The 11293-nt window shown below is 40.6% G+C and overlaps 1 protein-coding gene across 1 annotated transcript; it reads right to left on the bottom strand.

The window, feature by feature from the left end:
- Positions 1 to 1660: 1660 nt before the first annotated feature.
- On the bottom strand, positions 1661 to 10533 carry LOC109966177 (transient receptor potential cation channel subfamily V member 5-like). Its single transcript, XM_020610837.1, is given in 16 exon segments — positions 1661 to 2064; positions 2538 to 2644; positions 3346 to 3614; positions 4096 to 4162; positions 4341 to 4506; positions 4590 to 4666; positions 4769 to 4855; positions 5423 to 5558; positions 5647 to 5726; positions 5819 to 5965; positions 6064 to 6219; positions 6222 to 6241; positions 6370 to 6403; positions 6405 to 6469; positions 6722 to 6862; positions 9747 to 10533. Coding segments are annotated over 16 exon segments (2577 nt in total). The 3' UTR covers positions 1661 to 1826.
- Positions 10534 to 11293: the final 760 nt, after the last annotated feature.

Genomic DNA, 11293 nt, shown 5'->3' with positions numbered 1-11293 from the left:
TGCAGACGGTTTTCCCCAAAAAACCATCATGAAGGGGTTTTTCCGTCTCTTGAGGATCCAGGGGGTCGTGCATGACAATTTTTCCCCACAAAACATCATCATGGGGTTTTTTCGTCTGCACCGCAGTGACATTAAGAAATGATGAGAAATCTAATACAGATGAAATGATGTGTTTGCATTGAAACTGTTTGTCCAACAGTACAGACAATTGTGTTATGGAGCATGAGGGAAAGAACCATCTTATCAGTCTCATTTACATTTTTACTTTAAATTCCATTTCATGATCATGTTTTAATTGCAGTATTGGTTGAAATGATTAAAGGTGTGAAGGTTAAAAGTTCCTGTACAAGGAGTGAAAAGATAAGGAAACTAGTACTGAACTACATTAATAATCTAACTCACGTAATTTTCTTTGGATACATATTATATTACTAATTGTGTTTGAGTTCATTTGTTAAATTCCCCTGTGATGACCTGGGACCAGAGATGTCGGCTGATGGCCTGGATAGGCCCAGTAACGGTCAAAAGTCACAGCTCATGCAGAGGATAAGTTTCACTATGTTTTCACAATTATGTTTTAATTAGAACTGTCACAAGTTTGTGTCACCAGTAAAAACCTATATAATGTTTTGCATAATTAGGTCGTATTAGTTTACACCTTAAAAGGTGTAAAAGGAGGGATTTGTTAGGGTGATTTTTATTTTATGCACTTAAGAATGGTTTTATTTTATAATACACATAAGTTTACATACTTATATGTCACAGATATGCTTATATAATTATGAATATCACTCTATGTGTTCACTTAACTACTAGTCAAATATCTGCTGTGTGAGTCACTGAAACACTAATGCAACATCATAAGTCTTGTCCACTAAATTACTGAATTTCATTAGATTTATGGCTGTAGCTAAGGGAGCTCATAGTTACGTATCGTTCCTCTGGATTGGTGGACCCAAAGGAGTCTTGGTACGGTAAGGCTCCAAGTTTATTAAAATAGATTAGACGTAGATGAGAGAGCTTCAAAGGGAGAACAGTTATGCACACACACACCCAGGTAAAACAGTTTTAATTAAGTGAAAACAAAGGAAGACGTGAGTGTGTATGTAGGAATTAAAGTAGTACAGGTATTCCTCCTTTCTAGGGCGCTGTCCACGATGATTGGAGCAGAGAGGACGGACGGACTGAAGGATCAATAACGGGAGAGTTAAGTCTAAACCACGGCTCCTCCCCAACTGTTTTGGACCAATTAGATAGTAGTACCTTTTCATACAAATATTGTTACCCACTAAGTTGAAGTCAGTCTTTCTTGTTTATCCTAAACAGATAGGCTCCATGTGCACATGTTAATTTTGATACGTTAATGCATAATAAATTTCATATTGAGAAATATATATTCTCTTATTAGTCTTCTCTTTCAATATAAACGAACTGGCTCCACATTGTCCATCTGCAAATTCTGTAGTTTCAGGTGTCAATAGAAAAATAAATAAACATTCATATTGAAACCTTTATGTGAAACATTTTGATCAAAGGTTTTATTGCATTAAAAATTTAATCTTTTTATATAGTATATTTGACCATTTTCAGAGTATAGTGTATGATAGAAGATGATAATGCTAAACAACAATTCATACACAAATATCTTCACTGCCTGAAAGCCACTTATAGACAAAGATAGGAGAATTATTCAGGAGAGATTTTCTCTGTATCAATGATTATTTCTCTTTGCAATAATTGGGCATTTCAGAAAATGAAAATGCACAGAAATGCATTTCAAGCTCACAGACAGAATCATATCATAGACATACTGTATATACATAGGGTTAAAGTCTTTGTCCTCCAAATATTTCAGCTTCATCTCCAAATCCAAAGTGCTGCGATGAATCAGGTGCCACCCTTTTAGCCTTCCTGTCAACGTTTTGAGGTTTGGGATCAGGGATCCTGAAGAACGCCCCCTTTACTGGGCCAGTCTTGTCTAGGCTTTCCTTTTTCTTTCTTTCATTTTGCTTTGAGAAGTATTGTCTCATATTTTGTATTATTTGGTCATTTGTCTCTTCAAGCCTGCAAAGATAATAGAGTAAACCAGCAGTCATAGATGGTCCAAGAGAAATGCCCTTAAACTGTAAACATTTATTTACAGTTAAGTTATTTAGTATTATTGAGCTTTTGGTGCACCCTTAGTTATCCTGTGTCATGCAGATACAGCATGTTAATAGGAATGGCTCAGCATTTTGGGAGATGCAGTGATTTGTTTACACTGAAACATGTTTATGTACTGACCACAACCTATGTAGCCTTCAGAGCGATACAGCTACAAGTCATGTTGCACTTTGAATAAGACATACAGCTCTCACTCTCTTACTGATACTGGGCTACTGTTATCTTTTCACCCAGGTACACACACAGACTACAAAAGTTAGTCACAATGTGGGAGAGTGATAATATTTGCAGAGAGTGAGAGTTGTACTTCTTACTGGACAACATGAACATTGTGCCGTATATTTATTTGAAGCTTCACTGCAGGACTTTCATACCTGAAATACCAGGTGTCCTTCAGGCCGTATTTTAGTCCACATTCCCCAAGACGAGGCCACAGACAGCGCGGCAGCTTCCTTTCCAGCATTAAAATTGTAGACACCACCTGCACAACATCCAAATAGCTCTTACTATGACACAGAAATGCACAGGGACATGACAAAGTGTTTCTGCCCATTTATATTTACAGTCAGGTTCATAAATATTTGAAGGATGCAATTTTTGTCATTTTGCCTCTGTACACCACCACAATGGATACATAGCGTGACAGCAACCAAAGAGCTTCTCAAGTCAAAGAAAAGGAATATTCTTCAATGGTTGGGTCAATCACCTGACCTCAACCCAACTGAGCATGCTTTTCACTTACTGAAGACAAACCTAAAGACAGAAAGACCTACAAAAAAGCATCAAGTGAAGGCAGCTGGAGTAAAGGCCTGGCAAAGCAGCTTAAAGGAGGAATTTCAGCATCTGATGATGTCCATGGGTTCCAGACTTCAGGCAGTCATTGACTGCAAAAGATTTACATCCAAATATTAAAAATAATTTTATATATCTTTATGTTAGTATATCCAATTACTTTTGAGCTTCTGAAAATGGGGGACTATGTATAAAGATGGCTGTAATTCCTAAATGGGGTAGCACAATGTTTTTGTGAAACCCCTTAAATTAAAGCTGAATATATACACTTTTAAAATATATTGACTTCTTCATTTCAAGTTCATTGTGGTGGTGTACAGAGGCAAAGTTACTTATGAGCCTGATTATGTGTCTGTAAATGAATCCTATTTAAAGTGTGATATGTGTTACCTGAATTTTCCAAAGCAGATCTTTGTCCTGCGACACATCCCACTCTGTATCAGTCATTATGGCTATCAGTAGATTTACAAAAAGGACGCCAGCGATTATTGAGAAGACAACGAGTAACACAAAAGCCATGGGTGGTGTATAGATGGTGGGGTCCCAAAGAATATTCAGCATGCTCAAACAATACTCATACTCAGTGTAAAGAATAATGGGGAAGTTGACAAACGTAGGCATAGCAGCAGGGTCCTGGGTCATATACACTATCCATATGCCTGAGAAGGAAATCAGAAAAAAGGACAAGATCCACATTGCTAAAATTTCTTAATTCAAACATATCTTAGCTAAGAAGCTTTGTGAGTGTTAAAGGTTTGCTAGGTGTGGTTCCACAGACTATACTTACCACTGGCAAAAGCAAGTGAGGAAATTAACTCCTGCCACATAAAACTTCCAAGGTCTATATAATATCTGCTATACTTTAAATTATTTTTATTTCAGGATCAAAGCATATCAATAAACATTAGTGTAAATATGTCAGTGTTAGCCAAAAAACCTAATTTTCAAAGGTTGTCCCTCGACCAGGTGTTAAAAAGCTATAAAAACAACAATATGATACAAAATGAATTAGACGAATTAACCATAAAACCTGAAAATGCAGGTAAATACTGTGAAATGTAAAAGTTTTGTAAAGCGTGATCTTAGAAGCTTTATGAGTGTTCAAGGTTTGCTAAGACTGGTTCCACAAACTATACTTACCGCTGGAAAAAGCAATTGTGAGAATGAACAACTGCAACATAAACGTCCCCAGATCTTCAAGTATAATCTATGGACAAATGAGACACAAGGTGCAGTCTGAAAACAGCAATAAATTAACAGGAATGTAAACAAGAAATGAACACATCTGCTTCCAAAACATTTAATTACAAGTTCATTTGGAACAAGGCGGATTTCCCACTTTACTAATGAACTCTTGTCTGTGTCCAGGCTGAGCTGTCTCCTACCTTCTGTACCATGATGACATGAGGACCAATCAGTTGAAATCCTCGAGAGAAGAACATGACATTGCACCAGCAGAAAACCAAACACACTGCCATCACATCGCCTTCTCGTTGCACATCACAGACTCTGAACACCAGCAGCAACAGTACCGAACATGCGAAGGTGATACTGATCACAACAGCAACAGAAAAGTCAGAAGGGTTTTCAACACAGCAGGCTTCATTTTACTGCTCAGAGGAGTTTGTACTTACAGGATGACATGGAAGGGGCCTCCCAGTGCTGTCTGGCCAAAATAACGCTTTACACCAAATCTCGCTATATCGGGGACCTGTTGGAAAACAGGACAAGGCAGGATGTGTATGTGCAGTACAGTGTAATATAGGATACAGCATGTATGAAGAAGAAGAAGAAGCACGTTTCATAAGTACACCTCAAGCAACAAAATGGCAACAGCTCCCAGGAGGCTGACGATCTCGCCTGCCAGTCGCACTTTGTCCTGAGGTGTCACATAACTTTCCTGAAACATGGGAAAAAGAGAACGTTTTTAATTAATAAGTTTTATATCATCTACTGTATTTCATAAGGACTTTTTAAAAGTAGCAAAACAGTAACAAGAAATGACATCTCTGCCACCATTGCTAGTTTAAGGAAAAATGTCTTGTGGGGATCTTTTAATTAATTAAAAATTGCAATGCCACAGTATAAAAGTATGAATGCTACATTATAAATAAAAGTCCTATATTGAACTTCAACATAACATGTGTGCTAGGTGTAAGCGCAAGTTGATAGAAATGGGGCTCATTTTAAATGCTGTTATCTACAATAGTTCTTTATTATATTTAGATATAATTTATCATATTTTAAAATGTATATGTTTTACATGTTGCTAAAATCTGAATCTGTAAAGTAACTAGTAATTATAGATGTCAGATAAATGTAGTGGAGTAAAACAGCTGTATATAATGGGAGTAAAACACAAATACCTCAAATCTAAGTACAGTACTGGAATAAATACAGACTGCTTAGTTACATTCCACCACTGCTGAGATCTGTTTATGGTCCAGTATAAATAAATTTAACACACTTTGAGTGATTTTGGGATCCGGATGGTTTTGTCTCTGTCTGATTGTGTGTAGTTCTCTGGAATGTCCTTCAGAGGGCGGAATACACAACACAGTGTGAAGATCAAGATGTAGAGCAGATACACAATCATCAGGAGCCTGACACAGGAAAGGAAAAGATAACACTGTAAACAAGGCTGGACATGTGAACAGATATTTTACTTCAGAGACTCATGTCAAACTTTACCTGAAGTAATGTTTTGCATACAGGTTCCACTTCAGACTGACCAGCTGCTTCACTGGGGTCACCTCCAGTAGTGTCCTGACCTGGAAAACAAAATGAAAGTAGTTTTAATTTGTTCATCACATTAGTGTCATTGTTTTTGACAAAATGGTGTCTTATTAATTGCTATATATACCTCTTTGTGGTGGCTCCTCACAATAAGCTCCAGCACTGACATGTTGCCAGCCCAGGAATCGATCTCTGTCAGGTCATAGAGGTTAGAAGTCAAAGGGCCCAGACTCCAGTGGACTACATGTCTTTCATTAACAAGGTGCTGAAATACCTGAGAGAGACAAAGCGAATGACAAATGAGGTGAGGAAAGGCCAAATAATCTGCTCCACCTTTCAAGTAGGGATTTTACCCTTTGGCCCTTTACTCACCACAGTGTTTCCCTCTTTGGCAGCCACTTTCATTGGTGTTAGGCCTCGGAGGTTGGGCACCATGTCGAGTGGCACAGAATGGTCCAGCTTTGTATCATGTGCCATTATCAGGTCAATGGTCTGGCAGGCAGTTATCTTGTTGGGCTGCAGAACCAAAAAATGTGAAGTACTGTGTTGCCTAGAAAAAAAGACAAGAAGAGGAAAAGTAGACGAGACATGAGGAACAAGAAGAACTGTCAGACTAAAACACAAATATGAAATTATATTGTACTCTTTTCTATAACTCTCATTCAAAAGATATCATACCTAGGTAGTCCTGGACCCTGGTGCTGGCCCCCTGCGTTAATGACCATAGAGATAATGTTCTCATTCCCAGTACATGCAGCAAAAGATAGGACATGCTCACCTGTTGACCAAAAGTATGTTTAGAAAAACAATCTGTTTTGTGGGACTTAGATGCAATACATTTATTTGTAAAATACTTTGCTCCAAAATGTGCATGCATTTTGCATGTACACATTCATTTTGGTCAGTTTGGGGTTTAATGTCTTGCTAAAGACATGTCTACAAGTGGCCAGGAAGAGCCTGGGAATCAAGCCATCAGCTTTGTCATTACTCAGCCACCCTGTACATTTTAGGCTCGCTCATGCTGACTCACCAAAGTAAATGAGTCCTCCTCTCCTCTTCCGAAAGTACAGCCCAGTGGCTCTAGGTGTAGCCACATCACCACCATGACTAATGAGGTGATGGACCAAACTGATGTTCTGATTCACCACAGCAATGTGGAGAGGAGTGACACCTGAGACAGAGGACAGACAGACAAAGTTGGTTATTTTGCTTTGCTCTAAGCAGTGATGAGAAGTATTCACATAATACTACATTACAAAAATACTGCATTACAAGTAAAAGGCCTGGATACAAACTTTTATTTTTACTGTTTACTAAATGTACTTGTAGTATTAAAAGTAGAAATTCTCATTATACAGAATACCCCTTTCAGAGTTTCATTATTATATGATGGATTAATATGTAAATGAAACATGTCACAGTCCTCACATATTGTGTTGGTTGTGCAAACAACATGCGTGCACTACATTTAGTTGTGTTCTGATTTTCTAAAACAGGAGAAAAGGCTGTGAGGAGGTCATTACTGGTAAACTGCTGAGACATTCATATTTTGAGCTAATAAGAAATCTTGAGAGGAAGATTAATGAAAACACTACATAAACACAAGAGGGAGAATGAATTAAATTTCCCCTAAATCCCTCTTTTTTTATGTCAGCGTTGATGAGTTCAGGAGGCCCGTCCATCAGATCCACTGCTGCCTCCACATTATCATTCATCACAGCAATATGAAGCGCTGTCTCCCCAAGAGCACCTGAGTGAGAGGATCACAATTTCATAAATTACATCTGACACTTTACACTTTACATTGAAATAACACAGTGAAGTTTAAATTCACAGTTCAGTCATACCTCTCTCAAAGATATTAGTGGATGCAGAGCTTAGCAGTTTCGTTATACTTTTTTTTTTTGCTACACAGAGAAGAGAAATATCATTTGTACTGAAAGAAAAAAGAAAATCCCCAAATTAAACAGTATTTGCATAATACTGACATCTTTCAGTTCATTGTTAAAAGTGGTGGCAAGTGACACTTGATACAGTTTGTGAAGCAGAAACATCTTTTCCAACATCTCGTCCCATCTTTTCTTGTTCTCATGACAAAACCTCAGCTGGTGCCACCAGTGGCTGAGCTGGGCTGGAAGAGATCTGGCCAGAGGCGGAGTCATTGACTCCTGATGATCTAGTGGAAAAAACAAAATAAAAAGTTGAGGTTCTGGTTAAAGTACAGAGAAAAGAAGTGTATCCCTGCAGGCAGGAATTATTTCATCATTTAGTCCCTGAGAATTTACTTTCTGGATTGTTTCCAAAATAAAACAATTGTTAGGTTGTGTATGTGAGGTTGGACCCAAAAGTATGGAATACCAGGGGATTAACAAGAATGAAGTTTATTGAAGTTCATTGCCAGAGTCAATGGAGGGAAACAAGGAGTTGCAGGAACCAGGGCCACCAGAGGACCAGGAGGGACGGCAGGAGAACAAGAGGAATCAGGAGAACCAGGAGAGATAGGTGAGATGGCAGGAGGACGGCAGGTAACCGGAGAACCAGAGGATTGGGGTGTGCTGGCAGGTAACAGTAGGACCAGAGTATGCAGGGTGCAGGTAGGAGAATGGCAGGAAACAGAGGACTAGGATGGGTAAATGCACAGTGTATGCTGGCAGTCAAGTAAGAACACAGTGTCGGAACATTCACTCCACAGCGCAGTTGACAAGCATCTTACCCACAGAGTCAGAGTGGCTAACAGATAACTGGGAATACCAAAGACGAGGAAAAAACACAAAACAACAATGCACAATGCAAGCAAAAAGGGGCAGAGTAACTGAAAGACGTAGATCTAGCCGTGGGGCAAACTCTGAAAAACATATACAGTATATATGATTTTTCCATGAAGGAGGAGACATACCATATGTAGGGACTGAGAATGAGGAGGTGGAGAGGGAGCAGGATAAGTCAGATAAGACTAATGGACTGGCTGTAATGAGCAGGTAGATTTTCACCATAGGTCAGGAATTCCACTGGCAAAGTTACACTTTAAGGCTCACATCACTGTTTCAACACAAGCTCCTTATGTTACACTGATCTCAAAGTGTTGATTTGATTCTTTTGACAATGGTCCCATCCCCCAATTCCAGTAAATCTCTGTTATTGCCAGGCCTATCTTCCACTGTAACTACCAATAAATCCTGCATGGCCACTATGAAAACTCAAAAACATCATGACAGTCAGTTGCAGTCATCAGTTCAAGTGAACCATTTAGGAAACCCCACTGGGAATTGAAAACATGTATGTTTGAACCCTGGTCTGGAATTTCAACCTGATATGAAGGCTACTGCCCATCTTGCATAAGTTGCAGCTGGTGAATCTGTCAGCTTTTGTAGCATTTCAGATATTTTACCACATCATTACAGAACATATCTAACAAGCAGCTGAACAATATGAGAGTTATATAATATTCTGCTGACAGTAGTTGAAGTGGCTCCCAGCTCTTGAAATCACTTTATGTGGGAAAACTGGACTTGATATCAACCAAGTACATCAAAAATGTTGCTCAGACATAGTGATCCTACAATACTGTATTGATTATATTAATCCAATGACAGGGAGGTTTTTGGAGTTTGTGTGCATGGTCTTAGTATCCGTCCAAATCTGCTCAGGTATCAGTTTGACATGTGGGACACCACTATGTGTTCTTGGCTGATTTGACTCAAACCTGCTGATCAGTGGAACCTTAAACACACAAAGGTTACTCTCCAACACTGTGAAAGTGATATTAGTACACTTGTATATTGTTAAATATATTGTTTATTTTGTTCCTCCATTAAAGAAAAACTTGTGTATCAGATATTTTCATTATAATCTTTTATGATGCTTCTCTCCCTAGGGAATAAATAAAGTGACTGAAATGATTATGGCAGGTGAATAACATAGCATGTTTTTATGGTTTGAGCTACATGAACCAGTATATTAGACATGCACTATGGTGTTCCAGAGGTTTGTGGTCACCATAAACTTTTTAGGCTACAGTTGTTCCCTCAAAATGAGCAACAAAAGATGTAACCCACACATGTACAATGCCTTTCCAGACGCCGCTAATGGTCTGCATTGTGAAGGGGGGGTTGCAGGCTGGATGGCAGGGGGTTCAGAGGCAGTTATCCTGGATGCCAGTTGTGACAGCTTAATTATTTGCTCCTCTTGGCTTAGAGCCAGCTTCTTGACCATCTCAGTCAGTTCTGCCAGTCCAGAGGCTTGTTTCATCCTATCTGCCATCGTGGGGGCACCACCCGCCTGTGCGAGGTGCATCTGGGACATTGGTTTCTTATTTCTGCGGTGGGGATCGAACTTTCTGGTTTCTCTGGCCAGGTCTCGAAGTTCAGCCTGCAACTCGTGGAAACTCAAAAGTCTTGGTTTTATTGGTGCAATACAAGCATATACCTCTTCGTCAATCAACCCCTGTAAGAACTGGCAGGTGAGCTTGCTGTCTCGATCAGAGAAAGGTTTGCCATGTTGCTGGTCTTCCTCAACCCCACGCAGTAATGCCTCTAGTGCAATAGCGTATGAACAGGCTGACTCTCCGGGCCTCTGGCTGCACTCATAAAAGTCAGCCAGTGGATCGAAGAAACTTTGAATGTCGCCATAATCTGCTCTGAGCTCACCAAAGGCTATCTTTGGGGTCTGGTGAGTGGGATGGAGGTTCAGGACCAGCTTCCTGGCTTCACCACTCAAGTGTCGCCCTACTGTGGAGAACCGGAGGTGGGTGGGGAGGTCAAGTGCATCCAACAGATACTGCAGGTCGCGAATCCAATCCTCCACCAGCATCTTGCTATCTGCATTTCCCGTGAATACTTGCATGTTTCTCATTTGATGTGTCTGCACAAATCCCATGTAAAGTGGAAGTGGGAGCGGGGGGGGCGCCAGGAGTTTCCAGTGGTGGTCTAGGGTGGTATAGTTTGGGTATGGGCAAGGGGGGGCTGTGTCACAGGAGTGAGAGGTGGGTAATACTGGTAGGTGGGGGAGAGAGGCTGGTTGAGGATAGTGGCCTGCACCCTAGGAGACTGCTGGATTGGGGGATAGGGGGGAACACTGGGTGCATGCCAATTCAGAGAAACATGGGTTTCGACATATGGGGCTGTAGGGGGTAGGTTATGGTCTGGCTGGCCCATCTCCTTACCCGGGCTGAACATGCCCTCCAGCAAAGCATCTGCCACTGTTTCTGCCTCTTGATCTGGCAGAGCATAAGCTTCTGGCCATTTTGTGAAATAGTCCATTGCACACAACACATATTTATTCCCTCAATCTGTCACCGGGAAGGGTCCCATAATGTCCACCGCTACTCTCTCCATGGGTGCTCCAACAGCTTGTTGTTGCAGGGGCGCGTGCGACTGGTCGAGAGGTCCCTTATATGCTGCACACTCGTCACACCGCCGGCAGAAATCATCCACGTCACGGCGATGCTGGCCCCAGTAAAATCCCTGCCGCAGCCGACGGAGGGTCTTAGAGCTCCCAAAGTGGCCTGCACCTGTACCCCCGTGGCATGCCCTCAGCACGGCTTCTCTTAGCGCTTTGGGCACAACCACTTGCCACCTCTCCTCCCCCATGGCAGGCTCCTTCC

This window comes from Monopterus albus, unplaced genomic scaffold, assembly GCF_001952655.1.
Source record: "Monopterus albus unplaced genomic scaffold, M_albus_1.0 scaffold107.1, whole genome shotgun sequence".
Classification (NCBI taxonomy): domain Eukaryota; kingdom Metazoa; phylum Chordata; class Actinopteri; order Synbranchiformes; family Synbranchidae; genus Monopterus; species Monopterus albus.
The sequence above is the reverse complement of the archived record's forward strand: the minus strand, read 5'-3'. Positions and strand labels throughout refer to the sequence as shown.